This window comes from Ruditapes philippinarum, unplaced genomic scaffold (assembly GCF_026571515.1).
Source record: "Ruditapes philippinarum isolate M1 unplaced genomic scaffold, ASM2657151v2 ctg9244_1_1_1_1, whole genome shotgun sequence".
NCBI classification, from domain to species: Eukaryota; Metazoa; Mollusca; class Bivalvia; order Venerida; family Veneridae; genus Ruditapes; species Ruditapes philippinarum.
The window spans coordinates 54,643-75,583 of NW_026857097.1; the positions used below are offsets into that span (position 1 = coordinate 54,643).

Below are 20,941 nucleotides of genomic sequence, written 5' to 3' on the forward strand. Positions count from 1 at the left end.
TTAATTAAATCATACTGTTTTTGTTATGAGTTAATTTATGTAAAAATATATTTGAAACTATTTTAGTCCATATCCTATTCGTGGAATGCCTCCTATGATGATTGGTGGACCACGAGGGATGGTAAGAGGTCGGTACCCATCACCACGACACATAGGACCAGATGGATCTCCATTGAGACCACCTGTTGGTTCTCCAGGGAAGGCATATTACCCCCCTGGCAGACCAGTATACATGCCACAGGGACCTGCCTGGGAAGATCCATTAAGACCTAGACAGCCGTAAATAACCTTTTAATCTTTACTAAACCTTATAAAGAGGTCAAATGATGGTCGTTGAATTTTAATGACTTGACAATCATTTATATTTTTTCTCGAACAAGGTTATGTAACATTAAATATTCCATTCATTTTATGCATCAAAGGAAATTTTACAGCTTAGGAAAGTGTCAAATGGCAAAAATAGTTGTATGATGCACAATAAATTTCTGAAATGATATCTACCATTGGCGATACATAGGCCATTTAGTGTTGATAAAACCAAGTTTTATATTAAATAAGCAGATATAATAGAGTTATTTTAGGAGTAAATTGATCTGGACATTGTATTTGACTTGGCTAGGTTTTGATAGACTAGGATGTCATAAAAGCACAGAAACCAAATATATGTAATTGTAATAGATCAAGATACTCCTAAAATTTGATCTTGATAGTATTAAAACAAACCAGAGGCAAAAGATTATTAAATGTCTACTAATTTACAGGCAGTAACAAGGATCCTATAAATATCAGTTAGTTTTGATGACAAACAGGCTATGAGCAGAAAATAGCCTTTTATAGAATCATAGAGATCTTGTAAAAATACCTTTCGATCTTTATTGAATTATCTAAGTATCTTTGATTCTTTGTCTATAAGGTTATGTTTTTATCATATATATCATAGCACTTTATGACTTCAGGTATTATGATGATGATTATTACCCACCTGACGATTTACACGAGGGACCTGGAAAGACTGGTATTACAGAGCGTGGTACACTTTATAGAGAAGATAAAAGTCCGACACCCCCACCTGAGCGACGTCCAGTGTACACACCACCGACAGCAGTGTATCGTGAGGGATCTATGTCTCCACCTATACCGACTGGTATTACTGAAAGAGGAACACTATATCGGGAAGACACATCTCCTTCTCCTCCCCCCATGTACAGACGACGTACACCATCACCTCCATTGAGACCTAGACATAGGTTAGAGTCCCTGTCACCTTCACCACCACCAGTGTTGCGGAGACGTACACGTAGTGCTCGTAGTGGATCATACGAGGCTATATCTCCTTCTCCCCCACATCATCCGTCCAGACGTATTTCAGTCTCCCCTCCCCCTCATCCCTCCAGAAGGTTATCAGTAACCCCACCCCCTGTACAAAGAAACACCCCACCCGTTTTACGTCGTACAAGAGCACCTGTCACTGGAACACCTTCACCGCCATCTTCAGGTGAACTCACACCATCCCCGCCAGATCTCAGAGACAGGTCAAATTCCCCTGTTAGTCCTGGGCCACTAGGTCCAGTTTCCCCATTATCCCCTCGAGGCCCAGCTTCACCTATTGATTCATTAACACCCTCTCCCCCAGATCCCAGAGAGAGATTGGCCCCTGCTTCTCCACCAGCATCCCCTCGTAGATCAAGACGTCATCGCGTAAGGGAACCAGCATCACCTTCTTCCTCTCCTGAGGTTGCAACCCCAGTCAGAGGAAAGAGGGGAACCAGAAACAGTTCCTCACTGGAAGAGGAACCAGCTCAGTACGTAACACGAGAAACAAGAGCAAGACATGCAAAGAAATCAAAACGCTCAAAGCGATGATTTTAATGGACCATTTAATGGACATCAAGCTGATGCTCTTATATAATTGTGTTCATTTTCACTGTTTGTATAAAATTAGGTTTAAAAGAATTCTTTAGTGACAATGGATTTAAAGAGGTGCAGCAGTGACTTAGAAATGTTGCAGTAAAACATATGAATGAGGAAAAGGGGCAATCAAAATAAACTGGACACATACATGTATATATGTCCCATGATTAAATAGTTTGATATGATTTGCCATTATGAACCTAAACTTTCACAAGTTTAACACGTGTGGGAGTATTTATCATTAAAAATATTGTAATTTTGTACAATAGATGAAACCATATTGTACTGGGCATACTAGGTCAGGCTAAATTATGTTAATTTATTGATATGCTAGTCAGACTTGTTAACATTCAGCAAGTGACATAGTATTGACATTTTTATATTTATAGAAAAACGAAACTACTTGAGAATTTATTTAAAAATGAGAGATATTTGTTTATTGACATTTTATTCAAGTTGTAAATACATTTGTACATGTATTACCAATGTGATGGTCATTTTTCAAAAGTCGATTTTGTTTAGATACTAGTATACCTATCATGATGAATAGCCCGAGGCCAAAAAAAAAATTGACCGTTAATTTATTTCTGTGTTCATTTTATATATAAACTACTGTAAAAGACAATTACAAACTTCTCAATTTGTGAACAAGACAAGATTTTATATTTGATTCTGCTATAATATAGAGAATAGATTATAAAGATTGTAAGAGTGTAGAAATCATGCAAGAGTAACAGTAGGGTGTAACCATGTATAAATCAATGTATTTATAACTTATTACATCACGCTGAGCATGACTGCATTGAAAAAATAAGAAAATGCAGATAGATAGACACCCATTTAGGTTGAAGTCTAAATTTGTTCATCATTTTCTGATGTTAGCATTAGGATATGCAAAAACACGTTAAAATGATATTGTTAATGTATTTCAAAATTTGTACAGTGTTTTTCATGTATATATTTGTAAAAATATATTACTTAAATGTCTGAAAAAAAAATTGTTTGTTTTCAATTATAAAAACCAATTTAAACCTTGCCCAATATTTTCACTAGATGTGTCTGAACCAGTTATAGAACATGTATAGATTGTGGAAACTTGACAAGTATCCTTATCCTTGTGGGGTTTGTACCCATTACCTCCAGATTAGGAGTTTTGTGCTCAAACTACACCACTGGTACCCCAAAACTATAGTCCATTTACATAAGCCATTATAAATGCTTAAAGGCAATAAATCCAATGAGAATAGTAATGAATAAATGTTTTGAATAGCATTCTGAATTCACTACTTTTAGGAATATCTGTCAAAAATAAAATCATTTAATCTTTAATCATTTTCTTTCACAGTACTTTGTTATATACCTTGGCCTTGGTAATATCACTATGTACTTTGGCTATAAAATTAAAAACCTTTGTGTTCTATACACTGAAGGTTCAAACTCTGCAAACTTGCTAGCAGACCATAGATCTAGGTGAATAGAGGGGCATCTAGGTTTAGTTAGCAATGATCAAGTGTCGTAAAGACAAGTAGGAAATACCTTATTACTGCTTGTCTTGTTCATTTCATCTTGACTTAATATCATCTGCCAGTATTATTGTGGACAAGCCTGAAAAGAGACATGAATTACATGTATTGGTTTTGAATTTTGCCTAGTGGTCCATCAACTTGGTTGTATAGGTAGATGTTATTCAATGGACAAAATGGGTTCTTACAAGGCGAGTTACATGTATAGGAGGCCCTTGAGTCTGAATAATGAATATTTTAAGTTACACCGTATAAAGGAACAGATGCAACCATTTTTGTAGTTTTAACATCTTTTTGTGCGACAGTATGTATGTAACAAATACAGAATCAAGACTTGAAGTTAGTTACAATGTTTTCTTCGTCTTTATAAGTTTATAAGCTTTCTGTAAAGTCTCCTCATCTGATTAGAATTGAATGGATCAAGTAAAACTGTCTGAATTAAGACATGATGAAATGTTAAGATGTATAATGAAAGTTTTTCGGTGAACCTTGGACAGTGTAGACTCTCTTATTCAGTCTGCATATTTTCATTGAATGCATTTAAAGGACAGTCAGCTTTACACAGGAAGAACTTTAATAATCTAGATGATTGAAAATTTATTACACTACGGGGGTGGGTGGGAGGGGTGTAATAAAATTCTTTTGGAAAATAGGACAAACTATGTATATATGCTAGATGAATATAAGGTTAAAAGGTTAATATTCTCTTGGTATAAGTTGATACTTAAAATTGCCTGTCTCAGATACTGATAGATTCTATATAATTATCATTACACCAAGATGTGATATGTGAATGATAATATCAACATAAATGTCTTTGTCCAATTGATCTAGATATGTTAACACTGTGCAGTAAGACTGATAGATATAGGTGACAGTTTATGCACAAGTTGTGGATCAGCTGTTTTCACTGTATCTAGGTTATAGTGGCTATTTATAGACATTGCATGCGTGATCAAAACAAAATATTACCGACCATGACCTACAGCTAAAAATAGAATGATTTCATCATTATCTTTATGACTGCAAACGTGGCCTCCCAATAAACAGGTCTTACTGTTATATACAACTATTTTTGAGGAGTTTGAACAAAGAGGAAATGAAGGGTTACATTTTGTTAATTTGATATTGTGTCTGCTATGTTTTAATTAACGTTAAAGAGGATTTTGTTATTTGTTATTGTGAAACTCTCCCAAAATAGAAATAGGTCAGAAGGGGGAGTCCAGAAAATTCTAGAAATTGATTGGTTTAAATCTAGGACTTATGTGACGTCAGCAACTCATGTGACAGCTGTTCCCGCAATTTCTCACAGAACCAAAACAAAACTCCATGTTGGATTGCTTATAATGTAAACATTGACTATTTTACCTGTATTTTACGGGTTTATGACATTATAAATTGTGGATACTCGACAGCATACCGACAAAGAAGGCTTTGTTGGACGATTGATACAGGAATTAGCGAAGTAAGTGCTTTACATTTATGATTTTTCTCGTGTCGTTTGCACAACGTATTCTGGTGTGTCAGAAGTGTTGCGCAACATTACAATGAGCATTAGATTTATAGAGTGATTCTGGGATTGTTACCCTTATCAACATAAAGATAAGTCATCGAATACAAATCGTGAGTAATCACGAATGTTTGTGGTGACACCCAGTTTGAAGGTTCATTGTGGTTTTTCTTGTTTTTTTGTATGTCCCTGATGACCTATTACATGTTAGGTAACCATGCCAAAAATTAACCTGGATAAATGTCGTGTTCTTTAATTTCTCTGACTTCGGGTTAAAGTTTAATCCATAAATTTATCAAATGTTTGATTATATTTTTTTTTTAAATATTACTGACTTCACTGTAAAACACACTCACTGAGTTTCTTTGTTTGGTTAAAACTTATGCGATCAGCTGTTTTGGTAAATTGCCAAAAAAATAAACAAAGAAGTATACTTCCTACTATGGGTACATAGATATATTTTTTATTTGAAATTGTTAGAGTTCCTGGTTACTAACAAGTTGATGTAAAATTTAAGATAATTTTCTATGAAAAAGGAGTGATATAACGTTCACTTTTAATTTTGGACATGATCAAATCACATAGATCATAGATGTCATTCTATTTTTGGATATGATAATGACTAGTACAGTAACATGTCAGGGTAAGTGACAGAACATTTTAATCATATTTTGTTAAAGTTCATTTTATAATTTTTTAAATTTCTTTTTGATAACTGGGAATAATGCCATAAAAAAGTAGTAGATGATATTCAATATATATAATTGTTTTCTTTAAACCCTCTTTCCAAGGAAATTATTATATATTGTACACTACACATCTAAAACTGCTGTATCATTTAACACATGTATTAATGTAAAGTTATACACTTTCTTTTTTACAAGTTATATAAATTTGTATATAATGTACAATCTTTATCAAAATTTTGATATTGTTAACATTTGTGTATGTATCATATCTATATGGTATTATTTTTTAAACAGAGTTCATAAGTGTAGAATTAAAGCTCATACATTTTAATTATTTTTTTTTTGTATACAAATAATCAAAACTTAGTTAGTTTAAACAATAATTATATTCATCACCTGTACCATTTATCAGCTTTATATATTGTTATCATGATAATGATAAAATTGTTTAATGTATGATAATACCCAATGATGCATGTGCAAATCTGTTCTTCCTTTATTAGCATATTAAACATTTTCTTAGAATATTCGGGTTTAGGGAACCCAGCATGACACAGATGATTGCCACACCTTTGTAAAGAAGTTGTTTGATAGTAAAAGTTCAGTTCAACTTGATTTGGAAATAAGGACATTATTGCAAACTCAATGTTACTTACGTAAAGATGATGCATCACAGAAATTGGGAAAATATAAAAAGAAAAAATACCAGTTTTGTAAATCATATGTATGATTTTATTTGTTATTGATATTGCTCATAATTTTGTTGGCAGATTTACAGACAGGAAGTATTTGTCTAACTACTTAAGATTTCATCTGGCTTAATGTATTTTTCCAATCCAACAAAGTTAATATTATTGGTATTGATATTTTATAAGTAATGACAATGTCATATTTTAAGATTTTATCACTGGTAAATAAATTCGTCTTAAAGCATATGTTGAAAGAATGATGAAACAATTTTTAAGTCTTACTAAGACATTACATAAAGGTCAAATTAGATGTTTCCTCATATGGGTAAATTAAGAAATAATATATCCCAAACTGTGATTTTATTGCTCAATAACATCACTGTTTGGAGTTCGGATGCGGGGAATTATATCACGAGGGCGTAGCCCGAGTGATATAATGATGCGCATCCGAACGACAAACAGTGATGTTATCAAGCAATAAAATCACCTATTTGGATATATTATTTCGATTCTAATACGACATCAACAAATTAATGCTGCCGTACATTATAATTAGCTTAATCGCGTCTGATTTGTTTCCTTACTTATTGTCAGCGCGTCACATTTTTAGTGGTTACGTCACGTGTATAATGATTACGTCACATGTCTAAATATAATACGTCAAACAGTGATTTTATAGCATAATAACACACACTTTCGGTTCTTCTATGTTCAATAGGGAAAAATGCGGGTCGTGTTAGAATAATATATATATTTTTTTATGCCATTACTATAATTGAAGAATTATTATAATACATTTCTAGCTCAACTTTAATTGAAGAAAAAAAACTATTGCTAATATAATGTTGTCATTGACATGTCATGTTGCAGATGCCCTCTTAAAACTTTTAACATTGGTCATAAAATATTGTTATTTTTTCATTGGATTACCTCCATACTTGGACACAACAAACCTTTGGATTTAAATTGAGCAGCCTGAACTTGATCTTCAATCATATATAACCTTGACCTTCAAGGACAAATATTTGTATTTTGCTTGATTTTTGCGATAATTGGCTATAACTTTGTTATATAGGACAGAAATTCTTCATACTTGGATACAATAATCATTAGGACAAGACCTTTATTAAAGACTTAATTGAACATGACCTTAACACTTCAATTCCCTTGACCTTGAAGGTAAAATTATTGAATTTTGCTAGTATTTTAGCTCACCTGACCTGATCTGTCATCATTCCACATTTATTTCATTATTACTCTAGTGGTCACTATTTTGCCTCATTTGTCATCAAACTTGGTCAGGATGTTTGTCCAAGTAATATTTTTGGAAATGTTGGAACACGGATGAAAAACTAGGTTACATGAGCTTATTAATAAAGACTAGAAAAATTTTGTTAACACTCTAGTGGTTACTGTTTTGGTCCAAATATCCTGGAAATTGGTCAGAAATGTTTTTTAGATGATTTCTAGCTCCAGTTTGAATATGGGTCACCTGGGGCCAAAAGGTAGATCACATAGCCCAAATATGGAAAAACCTAACACTCTAGCGGCTACTTTTTCAGTCCAAATTTCCCGGAAATTTGTCAAAAAGGCTGTTTAGATGATTTCTTGCTCAAGTTTGAATATGTGTCACCTGGGGCCAAAAACAAGGTTACATAGCCCAGATATTGAAAAATTTTGTTAACACTCCTGGGTTTACTGTTTTGGTCCAGATGCCTTGGAAATTGGTCATAAACAAGGTCACACGGCTGAAATTTTTGGCAACAATATTTTCAGTCCAAATATCCTGGAAATTGATCAGTAAAGTTGTTTTGTAGATATATTATAGCCCAACTTTGAATAAGGGTCATCTGGGGTCAAAAAGTAGATCACACAGCCCATATATTTAAAAACTTTTATTTCAGGTGCAGATATGAACATTACAATATCACTTTAAGATTATGACATTGTACCTGCTTGTTCTGCCACAAATTCACTTTAACATTTTGATAAGAAAAAGTAACGAAAAACTATAATGTTTACCAAGTAAAGTATAGCTTCTGTTCTTATTGGTCATAAAATTTAGAATGAGTGTTCATTAAGTATAATACTCCATTTAATGGAAGAATGAACCCTTTGATAAATAACAGACTCCGGTCTTATGAAGGTTTCTTGTGGATTTATTTTAGAATTTAGTAATATTATTAAAATTTTATAGACATACATGGTCTTTACCATTAAAAAAAATACGGGATAATGGTTTTATAAAGATAAAGGATAGCAAAATTGAATAAATTTATAATAATATTATTTTTCTACTTTTACATACCTACCGGTATATACCTGATGAGGTAAAATTGAACTTTTTCGATCAGCGATTTTCTAAGGCCAATTTGGGCCAAAATTGTATTGGCCCCATTCCTCACCTGAAAAAGTATGATATAATTTTTTCCCCTCTTATAGACTATTATTTTGCCCCAAAAAGGCAAAATGTGAAGTCTTCAAGAAAAAAATCACTGTTTTATGTCAGATTACTTTTTGTTGTTGTCAAATATGTGAAAAAGAATCTGATAATGAATTAGCGATTGACCTTGATGAATAATATCAGAGAGATTTGCCAGGAAAATAACAAAAATCCCTTGAATACTGTCATCATTCTGGTTTTCTCTAAGCTTCACATGAGGATGAGTCAGCAAATCATAAAGGTTAAATTCTAGGTCATTGTACTAGATATAGGACAACCAGTAATTTTGTTTACAGGTATTAATCTAATGTAGTTAGGTTAGTTGTTTCATATTTAATTTGATAAATTATATTGATTTTAAGGATATGACTATTATTATATAGAAGTATACTTATTACAATTTTAACAATTACATCTTCCAGGTAAGATGATTTTCTTTAATTGTTTGAATAGTTTTAGGTTTAAGGGATGTCAATGTCAGGTAGATTTATTGACTCAAAAATTGTATGTTTCAAATGATATAAGTTATGTAATATGATACTTCCTTAAATTTAGAGCACATATTTTATGTTGTTTTTTTTTCTTTATTTATGAAAAGTTTGATACTTTATACCTACAGTTTATATACCTACAGTTGTTATTGTAATACAATATCATGCTTACATTATAACTATTTATCAAATTTTAATACATTTGTATTATGTAAAAGATATTGGAAGGAAAAAAAATAATTGTTTAAAATTCATAAAAGTAATAATGTCAGCATTGAGAATAGTCAAGTAACAGCTCTTGTTTTAAAATGTTCTAAAGACTATGAATAATTTGTATAAAGTATTACATTTTGTATTCTACTTTATTAAGCAGAAACTTTTAATTTATTGACACTTTTTAAACTTTTCATTTCTATGATGTCTATTTAATACATCTTAATGTAAAAAACTGATAATGATATTTTTTCATTTTTTTTTTAATGATTTACCAATTACAGCTATTAACAGGTAATTCAAATCAATGGTTTTCCCGATTTAATTAACTGGTATCCCATATATCTTGAGTAAGATTTAATGGTCAGTTTTTCAGTTTTCTTTTTCCCGGAATTGGTTTTATTTTATGTTAGAAAAGGTAGAACTTATATAATAATTCTAAAGTGGTTGTAATTAAGTGCAGACTTGGTTTTGCCTTTTGCTGAAATTGATTTTTGGTTTCATTTTAAGCAGGAAAGTTGGTTTTTATTATGATCTAGAATTGCAGATTTTGTTACTTTAGATTTTTCTTATTGCAAAAATTGTTAATATGTGAAACTCAGAATAAGATTTTGCTTGAGTCCCACACAGACATTTGGGGTTTGGAGCTCAAAACGCCTTTAAAATCCAAATAAAATGCATATTTGTCAATCCCAGCACATGTTCTGATCATATATATCAAAAAAACTTAATATAAGCCGTTTTGAAAAAATTTCATATTTCAACATCTATAATAATATTATATAATATATAGAGGATATTCAAGTTTTTTCTACAAATACATGATTTATTTTCATCGAGTGGTATGAAAATAAATATTTCATGAGTGGCGGTAGCCACGAGTGAAATATGGTAATTTTCATGCCACAAGATGAAAATAAATCATGTATTTATAGAAAAAACTTGAATTTTCTGTTTATTATGTACATTTTTCTCTTTTTTGCGATAAAATTTGAAAAACTTTCCCTTAAATTTTGTGTACTGGTAGAATTTTAAAGAAAGTAGTCCGGCAAGACACCAGTGAAAATACGGAAAATATGTTTCACTGCAGTGAAAAATAAATTTTTACAGTGAAAATACGGAAAATGAAAATACGCATTTTATTTCATCAATATTTCTCAATATTTCATTTATAAGTATATAATAAATAGTATTATTATAGTTGTTGAAATATGTTTTTTTTTCAAAACGGCATATATTAAGATTTTTTGATATATATGATCAGTACATGTCCTGGGATTGACAAATATGCATTTTATTTGGATTTTAAAGGCGTTTTGAGCTCCAAACCCCAAGTGTCTGTGGAGTCCCATCAATAATTGATTTTTATATTGCCAGGTTTCAGTTCTGATAATTTGTAAATGAAAGTGAAAGTACAACAACTTTACTACCTGAATAAAAGTATAAATAAATTTATGGAATGCATAAAATTGTATTTTTATGGATGTGTAAAAAATAGGATCTGAAGTCAGAAAATACATGTAGATATTTTAAAGTATGGTTGAAATCATGAATCAGTTTGATTTAATCCTTATAGTATCAGAATGAAATCATTCAAAAACATTAGAATTTTAAAAACAAATTTTAAAGACAGTTTGTTCACTACATAAATCATTGATTTATATTCATCTCATTTAGTAAAACATAGTTTTTATTAATTACTTTTAACTTGACTTTTTTGAGGCCAGTATATGTTGGTAAGGTGTGTGATGCAAACTTCAACACAATTCACTATATAAAACATTTTGGGGAAATGAGTACAGTTACTGTTACTTTGGTCTCTAATGTACCATCAATATGTCCGACTCGTCATCTGCCTTGAATGTTGTACTTTGTTCATTCTAAGGAAGACAACTAAACAAAACATTATGAAGCACCTGTTTATTGTATTTATATACTCAACACTATAGACATAAATCACTTTCAATTGTAGTGGGCTTGAATTTGTTTAAACTTACAAATGATAAAAAGATTTATAAACCAACCCAGTTTATCAATACATGTTTTGCTTTATTAAGCTTTTTCAGTTGATATGATAAATAACAAAGAAAATGACATAAAAATACTAAAACAAAGTTATAAAATAAAATGTCTTTTACCATTTTATACATGTGTATAATTAATTAATCATTTTAACAAGGCACATGCATGTCTAATTTTTGGAAATATTTACATAAAATAACTCAATCAAACTAACTATTATATAAAACTAAGAAATACAAAAATAAATATTAGAACAGTTGAATAGCAGTACTGTTAAACTTAGTACAAAACAACTGTTAAGATTACAAACTATCTATGATAGTAAATTTAAACTAATTCTTGATGTACCAAACAATATTGACACAAGAAAGGTGATTGGATCATTATTACGTAATAATTTTGTGCCAGATAACTGAATTTTTTGTTTTTCTTCTGTATTTTTAGAGGTGAGAGTTTATCAACAACTGCTAGCAGCCGCGCTGTTACAACTGTTACCAACTCTTTGAGCGCAGTACATTCTAGTCCAGGTCCGATTCTTGTAGCTGATACATACCCAACTCCTAGTATTACTCTAACAGACACATCAACAGGTATCTTAAAGCCACCACAGTATATACCATCTCCAACAACAAGTCAAGGTGAAGGGCTGATTCAACAAACCTTCACAAGTCAGAAATCAACAGTTAATATAGGAGAAAGTGTCCATCATTTAGCCAGAACATTGCCTGTTGTTACCCAAGCACAAGAAGGTGCTTACAGACCATTATTGTCACTGACACAAAAATCTACACAAGGAACTGAACTAATAAGACAACTGTTGCTTAGAAGCCTAACTCCTGAGAAACTCCAACAGTTCAGGTTGCAGCAACTACAACAAAATCAGCAACAACAACAAAAACAACAGCAGCAAGCAGCAACAGCTCTGCTGTCTACTGTATCACAGCAGGTAGTCTCCCAGAAACAAGGACAGGAAGAAGTGTCATCTCCTCAAAGCATAGCCCAGGAAGTGATCCCTAGTCAGCAGCAGTTAGCATCAAAACTTCAGCAAGAACTTAATATCAGAAAACAACTTCTGAATTTACAAAATTCCATAAAAGCCCAACAGAGGCAAAGAGCATTGCAGCTTCAGCAGCAAATTACTGGTCAGTTTCCGAACACTAGTCCAAGTGCTAGGAACCAACAATTATCTACTGACCAGTTCATTGACCCAGGTGTACATTCCCAACCCATTCGTGAGAAAATACCATTAGACCTCCAGTCTCACATGACTGGAGGCAATATAGAGGCCAAAGAGAGGGTAAGTCTAAGATTTTTAAGGAAAAAAATGTCAATTTCATGAAAAATGATAAATAAATTCATTACTTTTAGACATTGAAATTGTAATATTACCTTTATGTGTAGAATAATTATAAATTTTGTATCTGTGGCTTTGCAGCTTTGACTTTTGTCTCGGAAATTGTGTTCTTATTTAGTACCACTCTTACTGTATACAAGGGTTCTTAAACAGTTACATTATTTTGAATTAAGGTATCTTACTAGTATTTAAATATTGATATTAAATGGGTATTGAAAATTATACTGTATCATATGCTTTGAGATAATTGCTGTATTACATTCATTACAAAGTTGTTTTTTTTTATTTCGGTTTTTATGGGATATTGGATTATTGTTTTCAGTCTGTTGGAATCATTCAAGTGTGTTCTGAACTTTTTATCAATGGCCATATAATGAATATTCATTCTCAGTGTAATGCCCTGTTTTTTATTTGGAATTTCAAAATGATGTTGTTTCAGGCTTCAGATATTTTTGTCTGACTGATGATGTAATTAATTAGGTTTTAAGTGTGATAATGGCTGAGTGGTTAAGATCTTTGACTTACTGACTTCAAACCACTTGCTCCACACCGCTAGGTTTTTAATCTCCTCCCCCAGATTCTTTCATGTTAGGAAGCTATCTTGTTAGCTTATATTCTTAAGTGGTTCTACTTAAGTAACCATTTGTGCCTGAAATAATGCACCTAAGGTCTTCCTCTACCAGTAAAGCTGGAAAAAGGCCTTTTAAGTGTTGGTGCGACATTTAACCTAACCAAAAAGAAGGAAAGAAAAAAAAACTCAACCAAATTATTTAAAATATAAAGATTATTGTACATGTACATAGTGTAACTATTCTAAGATAATATATTCAACTCTGTACACTCATTTATAAACAATTGAATATTTATGAACAGTAAAATATTGTTTTTTCCAGCCCAAAGAAATAACTGAGACAATGGAGAGTAGGTCCAGCATAGGTTTAGTCGACCACCAACTTTTTGTAAACACGTGCGGAGATTTACCGCTATCCACAGATTTCACTGATGCCAGTATTTATGCCTCAAGTCCTAATTCTCTTCATATTTATGAACAAGAAAAAATAGACATGCAAAGTAGTATGGGTGTGAACACAACCTGTACGAGTCTTGAAAGCAACTCTGCAGCAGACGATTTTGATCTGAAAACGCAATATGAAGTATCGCAGGACATCAGTAGTTTCCCACTGACTGATGTATCTGCCACATCCAATCGAAACTCTATTTCACAGATGATGCAGAATACATGTAATTTGTCTGTGTGGAGTGACAACATGAAATCGGCAAATCAAGATGTCTATATCAAAATTGAGTCACCAGACATTCCTGTGTCTGCTGCTCCAACATTGGCCGAGTTGAACATGAATGTTGATCTTCTCGATGACATTGAGTCATATATAAATTTCGAGATGAAAGTTGGTTCAAATGTGTCATGTTCAGAAACTAATGTGAAACTGGAAAGAGGGCAAAGTTTGGAAAAGGAGCGTTCATTTGATCTGAGAGGACAGACTGGTGGAAGTGGTGTGCGTCTGTCCACAGGTAGTAGTGGTCAGTTTGCACAGAGTCAAATTTCCAGGACAGTTGTGAAAACTGAGCCAATGGAGACAGATGGTAGTTGTGCTGAGGAGTATCATAAGTCTTTCACACCAATGACGGCTGTTAAACCAGAACTTATTGTGCCGCAGGTAGTAGTGGAGCATAAAGCTCCATTGACAACCATAAAGGAACTTGATATTTCAGACTATAAAACAATGCAAAGACTTTTGAAAGCACAGCCCCAGCAGGCTAGGGGCGGTCGTAAACGAGCTGTGTCTGAGTCACAGACATTGAGTAAACCAGTGTCACGTAAAAGGTCAGTAGGGTCAGCTGGGCTGGACAGTATGGAGTTAAAGTGGGAGGAAATTAAACAGTTCCTCCACATGGAAACTCAAAACATTGGTGAGGTTCCGTCTGCTCCAACAGTGAAAAGGGAGAGAACTAGATACGGTAAGTTATAACTGTTACAATATTTTGTCATTAATATCAAAATGGTCTTTTTTCATATTAGGGTTGTAAAGTCTCCCACACTGGTAATATTTTTTTCATCTGTCTTTAAATCCACGATGACGCAAACTGTTTTTAATGAGATAGAGGGTACTTTACTTTCTAATCTTTTAAGGACATTAGCATGCAGATATAAATTAGTGACAATAACCTTACAGCATATGTCAGTTTGTTACAAAGTCTTTGAGAAACATTGGCAAATTGTGATCTGATATTTTTAGCTTGACTATTCGAAGAACATGAGAGCTATTGTAGTCGCCCCGGCGTCCATGTCGGCGTCTGCATTGGTTAAAGTTTTTTGTAAAGTCAAAAATCTCAATTATTGCTTATAATATTCAAGTGAAACTTAGAAAACTGATTTATAGTAACAACGTACATTAGATTGACGAGTTGGATAACTCTGTCTGCAATATTTACAGAATTATGCCCCTTTTTAACTTAGAAATTTTGGTTGAAGTTTTTTGTAAAGTCAAAAATCTCAATTATTGAGATATTCAATTGAAATTTACAATTCTTTTTTATAGTAACAATGTACATCAGTTTGCAAAGTTGCATAACTCTGCCTGCAATATTTGCAGAATTATTTGCCCCTTTGAAACTAAGAAATTTTGGTTAAAGGTTAAAGGTCTATAAAGATATTTACTTGAAACTTTTACACATGTACTTAGGGTCATAATTGAAGGTCACATCTCAAGATCATATGTATATTTGTGGTCATAAATAATGATCACTAAACAGCACTCATATCTGTGTCATGTATTTAGGCTGATTTATCTCCTTTTTTTTTACTTAGTCTCTAGGTTAATGTTTACATGTAAGTTTTACATATCTCAATAACTTTAAGATTTTAATTTGAAACTTCACATATGCATGAAGGGTCATAATTGTATGTCACTGACCAAGTTCCATAACTTTATCTTGCATTTAGGCTGATTTATCTCCCCTTTTCTACATAGTCTCTCGGTTAATGTTTACATGCAAGTTTTACATATCTCAATAACTATTAAAGATATTTATTTAAAACTTCACAAATTTTTCATTTAGGGTCATAATTGTAGGCCACTGACCAAGATCCATAATTCTTTCTTGCATTTAGGCTGATTTTTCTCCCCTTTTTCATGGTAAAGATTTGCTTGTAAGCTGTTATCTCCATAAATACTGAAGGGTTTGTGCCTTTTTGGGACAATTTTATGCATTCATAAAGCAGTGATTTACTTGATAAAACATCTTAATAACAAGCCTTTGTAAAACATCTTAATAACAAGCCTTTGTACCTTTTTGGTCAATTTTATGTATTCATAGGTAAGCATTATTATACTCAATAAAACACCCTTGTGACAACTTTTTCGAATAGTCGAGCCTTTCTGTCCTACGACAGTTCTTGTTATTTGTGCACTTTGTGTATTTTAAGATCTTACAGCTTTTATGATTACTTTTGTGAAAAAAATAGTAATAACCTAATTGTTGACCATTGTGTTACTATTTTTAGATTCAACCAGCTCTGTCATGACCTTGACCTCTAATGAAGATGAGGATTCTGACAGTGACAAAGATTTTGATGATGACTCTGATTCAGGTATATATAAAAGTTATGCTTATTTGTCTTAATTTCTTATTCTTTAGTAAGTGTGAAGAAGTGCTCATGGTTAGTTAAATTTATATAGCTTTGTATATAACAATAACTGTTGTTGTTATAAAGCCCTGCAAAGTTTGTCATTATATTTTCAATAAGTTATTCTCAATCATCTGCTTGTTTTACCATCATATTAGCCGCGTCATGACAAAACCAACATAGTGCGCATCCGCGCAGTCTGATCAGGATCCATGCTGTTCGCTATCAGTTTCTCGAGTTGGTAAGCGAACAGCATGGATCCTGATCAGACTGGGCAGATGCGCAGGCTGGTCTGGATCCATGCTGGTCGCAAACGCACTGTGTTGGTTTTGTCGTGACGCGGCTCATATCAATCAAGCCTGATAAATGAAAATCAGCATTAGTATTTTCTTAGTAAGTTAAAATTTTTGTATATGTAATACATGATACAATAGTTTGGTTACTTATTAATCTATTGGACACAGTGTTATTTATTATAAGTGTTGAAACCTTTTGGTTACTTATTAATCTATTGGACACAGTGTTATTTATTATTAGTGTTGAAACCTTTTAAACTCTGATGATTTTGTACAATTGACCAAGACTGTTTGAATTTGGAACACATCATTTTGTCACGTAGCTTAGTGCAGTAAAGTGTTTAGTCCTTCTAAATTAAATAGGAGTTAACCAGTATTGCACTAACATGACAATTTGTAGAAAAAGACAGTGTATCAAAGTACTTAATCTAAGGGGTCAACAGATTAAAAAGCGGTAAAATTTTATGGCTTTGCAGATGGCGTGGCAAAAATTCTGGTGGTATTACCACAAGCTTTCTGTAAAAAAAATAAATCTTTGCCACCAGTATAGAATCAGGCCAGCCTGTATATCTGTGCAGCCTGGTGACAGTCTCTATTTAAGCTGGCTGATATTCCCAAACATGATAAAGAATGGCTGCACAATTAGTTATAAAAGTCTGTTCATGAAATTCTGCAGGTTGGGCATTAATGGAGAAATAGAATTCATTCTTGATCTGTGTTTTATAGTAGTGTTATGAATAATTTAAAATATAAAATAACGTGTTTGATGCATAAAGAGTTAAGATGATTACATTGTTATTGATTGCATTTAATGTTTACATACATGTGAGTTTATTTACTTTTTGCAGAATAATCAATTAATAATACATAATTGAGCCGCGTCATGACAAAACCAACATAATGGGTTTGCGACCAGCATGGATCCAGACCAGCCTGCGCATCTACACAGTCTGATCAGGATACATGCTGTTCGCTTACCAACCCTATAACAAGTAGAGAAACTGATAGCGAACAGCATGGATCCTGATCAGACTGCGTGTGACGCGGCTCATATGAATCTTGAAAAATTTGTTACAATTAGTAAAAGGGTTTATCTTGAAGTAGTAATTCAAATTAAAGTTGTTAAGTTTTATGATAATTTGTTTGATATAGAAAAAGTTGAATAATTTTTATTTAAGGTAGGCTAAACAGTAGATGTTTTGTTTAAGGATTTTCAGTTGTTTAAACCAAATTAATATCGTAATGAGGTTTTGATATTTCCTACAAAAATACATGAAGTTAATTCACATGACAATGTTGTAATTTATTGGGTCATTGAGTTAATTATGATAATGCTGCATCTTATCTCTTACAGCTTTTATAAATGAGCCGCGTCACGACAAAACCAACATAATGGGTTTGCGACCAGCATGGATCCAGACTAGCCTGCGCATCCGCGCAGTCTGATCAGGATCCATGCTGTTTGCTTACCAACTCTATTACAAGGAGAGATACTGATAGTGAACAGCATGGATCCTGATCAGACTGCGCGGAGGCGCAGGCTGGTCTGGATCCATGCTGGTCGCAAACCCATTATGTTGGTTTTTAGTTGTGACACGGCTCAAATACATTTACATGTTAAATGTCAGTGTATGAAGATGCTTGAAATCACTATCATTAGTACTTGCTAATTTCAATATCACTTGTTCAATTTAGAAAGAGTTTTTTTTTACACTGGTTTGTATAATATTTTATACAAAATATTATATTAATATAATTAATATTATAAATAAAATATATTTTATTTTACGATATTTATTTTTTTCAGATTTAGAAGGAGGCCATGATATTGGTTCCCTGAATCCCTCAGAGAGCCTCATTGGCACCAAAGAAAAACAGTATTTCTGGCAGTATAATGTTCAGTCAAAGGGCCCTAAGGGCACAAGGGTAAAGTTTGATCTAGAAGAGGACCCTCATGTACTGAATGACTTTGAAGACCCGGTGTTTGGTTCCACAAGTAGTGGGAACTTGGCTAGTATTGGGGTTTCAATCAAGCATGGGGGTAAGGCAAGGAAAGGGGATGGAAATGACATTGTCCCAAGTCCCAAAAAGTTATGTCAAATAGGCCTGCAGTTAAGAAAGATAAATGGGCAAATAAATGACTTTGTTCCAGCTAGCGAGCTTCCATCCCAGGCAAGAAGTAAATCGAGAAAAGAGAAAAACAAGCTTGCTTCAAGGTCAGTGTTTTCCTCTGATAAGATAATCAGTTCATGATTTCTTAATACTTGATTGTCAACATAAACACTAACAAGATAAAGTTTGTAAATAAAAACAAAATTGATATAAAGTCGAGCAAGTAAACAAACTGAAGATTTAGTTGAATCTTCTTAGTGTTATTAAAGATAAAAATACTTGTATTATAACACAATGTAGGTTATGCATAACTTATGAAAAAATTCATAGTCTGTCAATGGATATGTTCTATAATTATCAAAATTTTAACCCAAACTAAGCTGACTTTGTAAAATGAATTTAACCAGCTTGTAATATGGACCTATCCAATTGATAATTTTAGGGATTTAAGTATACATGTAGTTATTATGTTATTCAGTAGACAGTATGGTAAGACTATTGGTATAGACAAGCTGGTTTGGGTATAACCTGGTCTGGGCTTGAACTGGTTTTGGTATAAACTGGCAACACAGTCAGATCATGATTGTCATAAGAATGTAATGAAAGCATTTTATATTAATATAATTCCTAAAGTCAATATTTAAGATAAGTTTTAGAGCCATGCAAAACAAATTTTGGCAAAGTTAAATCTTGCAAGTTTATAATTTTACATTCATTTATGTGTATTATAGGGCATGTCGGTTGAAGAAGAAGGCACAACATGAAGCAAACAAAGTGAAGTTGCACGGGTTAGAGTTGGAGCACCGTCGTCTGCTGACTGTGATACATCTCATTCGACAGAAGCTTTATACGCGTCTTAAAAAAGAGCAGACGGATGACAAACGATCAATGTCCGAGATTCTTGAATCTCTTATTAAAAAACATCTTGGTAAGATATTATAACATTTTATGATTCATATATCCATGGGTTTGCCATAATTTGTTACCCTAAGCATTTTAAAGTGGTAGTTTGATATATTTTCTTGATACTATATTTTCTCTAATGATCTTGCATTAAATTTACTTTGATGTTAAAATACCAAACTTTCTCTTTCTTAACGAACATTTGTTGAGACTTTGTGAAATACACAGAAACAGTGTTGACTCTAAGACAGGGATGAATTCCTACAGAAAATACTCGCCAGAGTATATTGATGTAGCTTTGTGCTCATTTACTTACAATTCAAATGATTTTCTGTTTAAGAATTAAGAAAAATAACTTTTTATAGAATGTAAGTATAGTGTGTGCTTACATCCCGAACATAAGGCACATTTTACTGTTGAAGCAGATTGATGGCACTTTTTACTGTAGCATTACAACAATTTGATATGAATTTGATATAGACATTGTTGATTTTATGGAAGTTTGTTTTAACCTTTTCTCTTATATTTAAAAGGTTAAAACACATTATGTACTCCTGACTTACTCATTGCTTTTTTTACTGTGTAGGAGAAATGGTTGGAGGTCACACAACTGACTATGTAAACAGCGTGATTCACAAAGTAGAGGCTGGAGATCATACCGGTGGCATCTTAGTTCAGGCGACAAGATCCTACCCCAAGGAGTTACATAACTGAGTTTTAACAAGGGGATGTAACATACCTGGGGATATATGACTGAGTTTTAACAAGGGGAAGTAACATACCAGTGGATATACGACAATGTCTCAACAATACCTACAGTTAGCCAGTGCATAATTTACTAACATTTGATTCCTGGCATTTTTCTCACCAATTTAAAAGATTCAACATTCTATATTTGTCATAAGTGTAATCTTATATCACAAGCTGCTTTAAATTGTATAAATCAAACAGCTATCAGTCGTAGTTACTATGGTTACATGTCATTCTGTATGTTACCATCAGAGGTCGAAGTTCAAGGTCATGTGACATTAGCTCGTTTATTTTTGTATTGTTTGAAATCTCGACTACATCTTAGAACATTGTTGAACATTATAATAAAAAACATCTATTATGATCTGTATCTATATATAATTTTG

At 32.6% G+C, this 20,941-nt stretch overlaps 2 protein-coding genes across 2 annotated transcripts in view; both read left to right on the forward strand.

The window, feature by feature from the left end:
• LOC132748766 (biorientation of chromosomes in cell division protein 1-like 1) overlaps positions 1 to 2,910 on the forward strand; it is a 34,315-nt gene extending 31,405 nt beyond the window's left edge. Inside the window, exons 17-18 of the mRNA XM_060738402.1 lie at positions 67 to 279; positions 957 to 2,910. Coding sequence (XP_060594385.1) covers positions 67 to 279; positions 957 to 1,863 — 1,120 coding nt within the window. The 3' untranslated portion in view covers positions 1,864 to 2,910. The remainder of the gene's footprint in view (positions 1 to 66; positions 280 to 956) is intronic.
• Positions 2,911 to 5,446: 2,536 nt separating this feature from the next.
• On the forward strand, positions 5,447 to 20,941 carry LOC132748763 (uncharacterized). The gene is made up of 7 exons (XM_060738400.1): positions 5,447 to 5,587; positions 11,936 to 12,788; positions 13,739 to 14,825; positions 16,372 to 16,458; positions 18,598 to 19,006; positions 19,634 to 19,830; positions 20,392 to 20,941. The coding sequence occupies exons 1-7, from the start codon at positions 5,580 to 5,582 to the stop codon at positions 20,517 to 20,519; spliced, it is 2,769 nt and encodes a 922-aa protein (XP_060594383.1). The 5' UTR covers positions 5,447 to 5,579; the 3' UTR covers positions 20,520 to 20,941.

Coding starts and splice junctions, on each gene's coding strand:
- LOC132748763 (XM_060738400.1), top strand. Junction 12,789..13,738: donor ATATAGAGGCCAAAGAGAGG/GTAAGTCTAAGA, acceptor TGTTTTTTCCAG/CCCAAAGAAATAACTGAGAC. Junction 16,459..18,597: donor TGATGATGACTCTGATTCAG/GTATATATAAAA, acceptor TATTTTTTTCAG/ATTTAGAAGGAGGCCATGAT.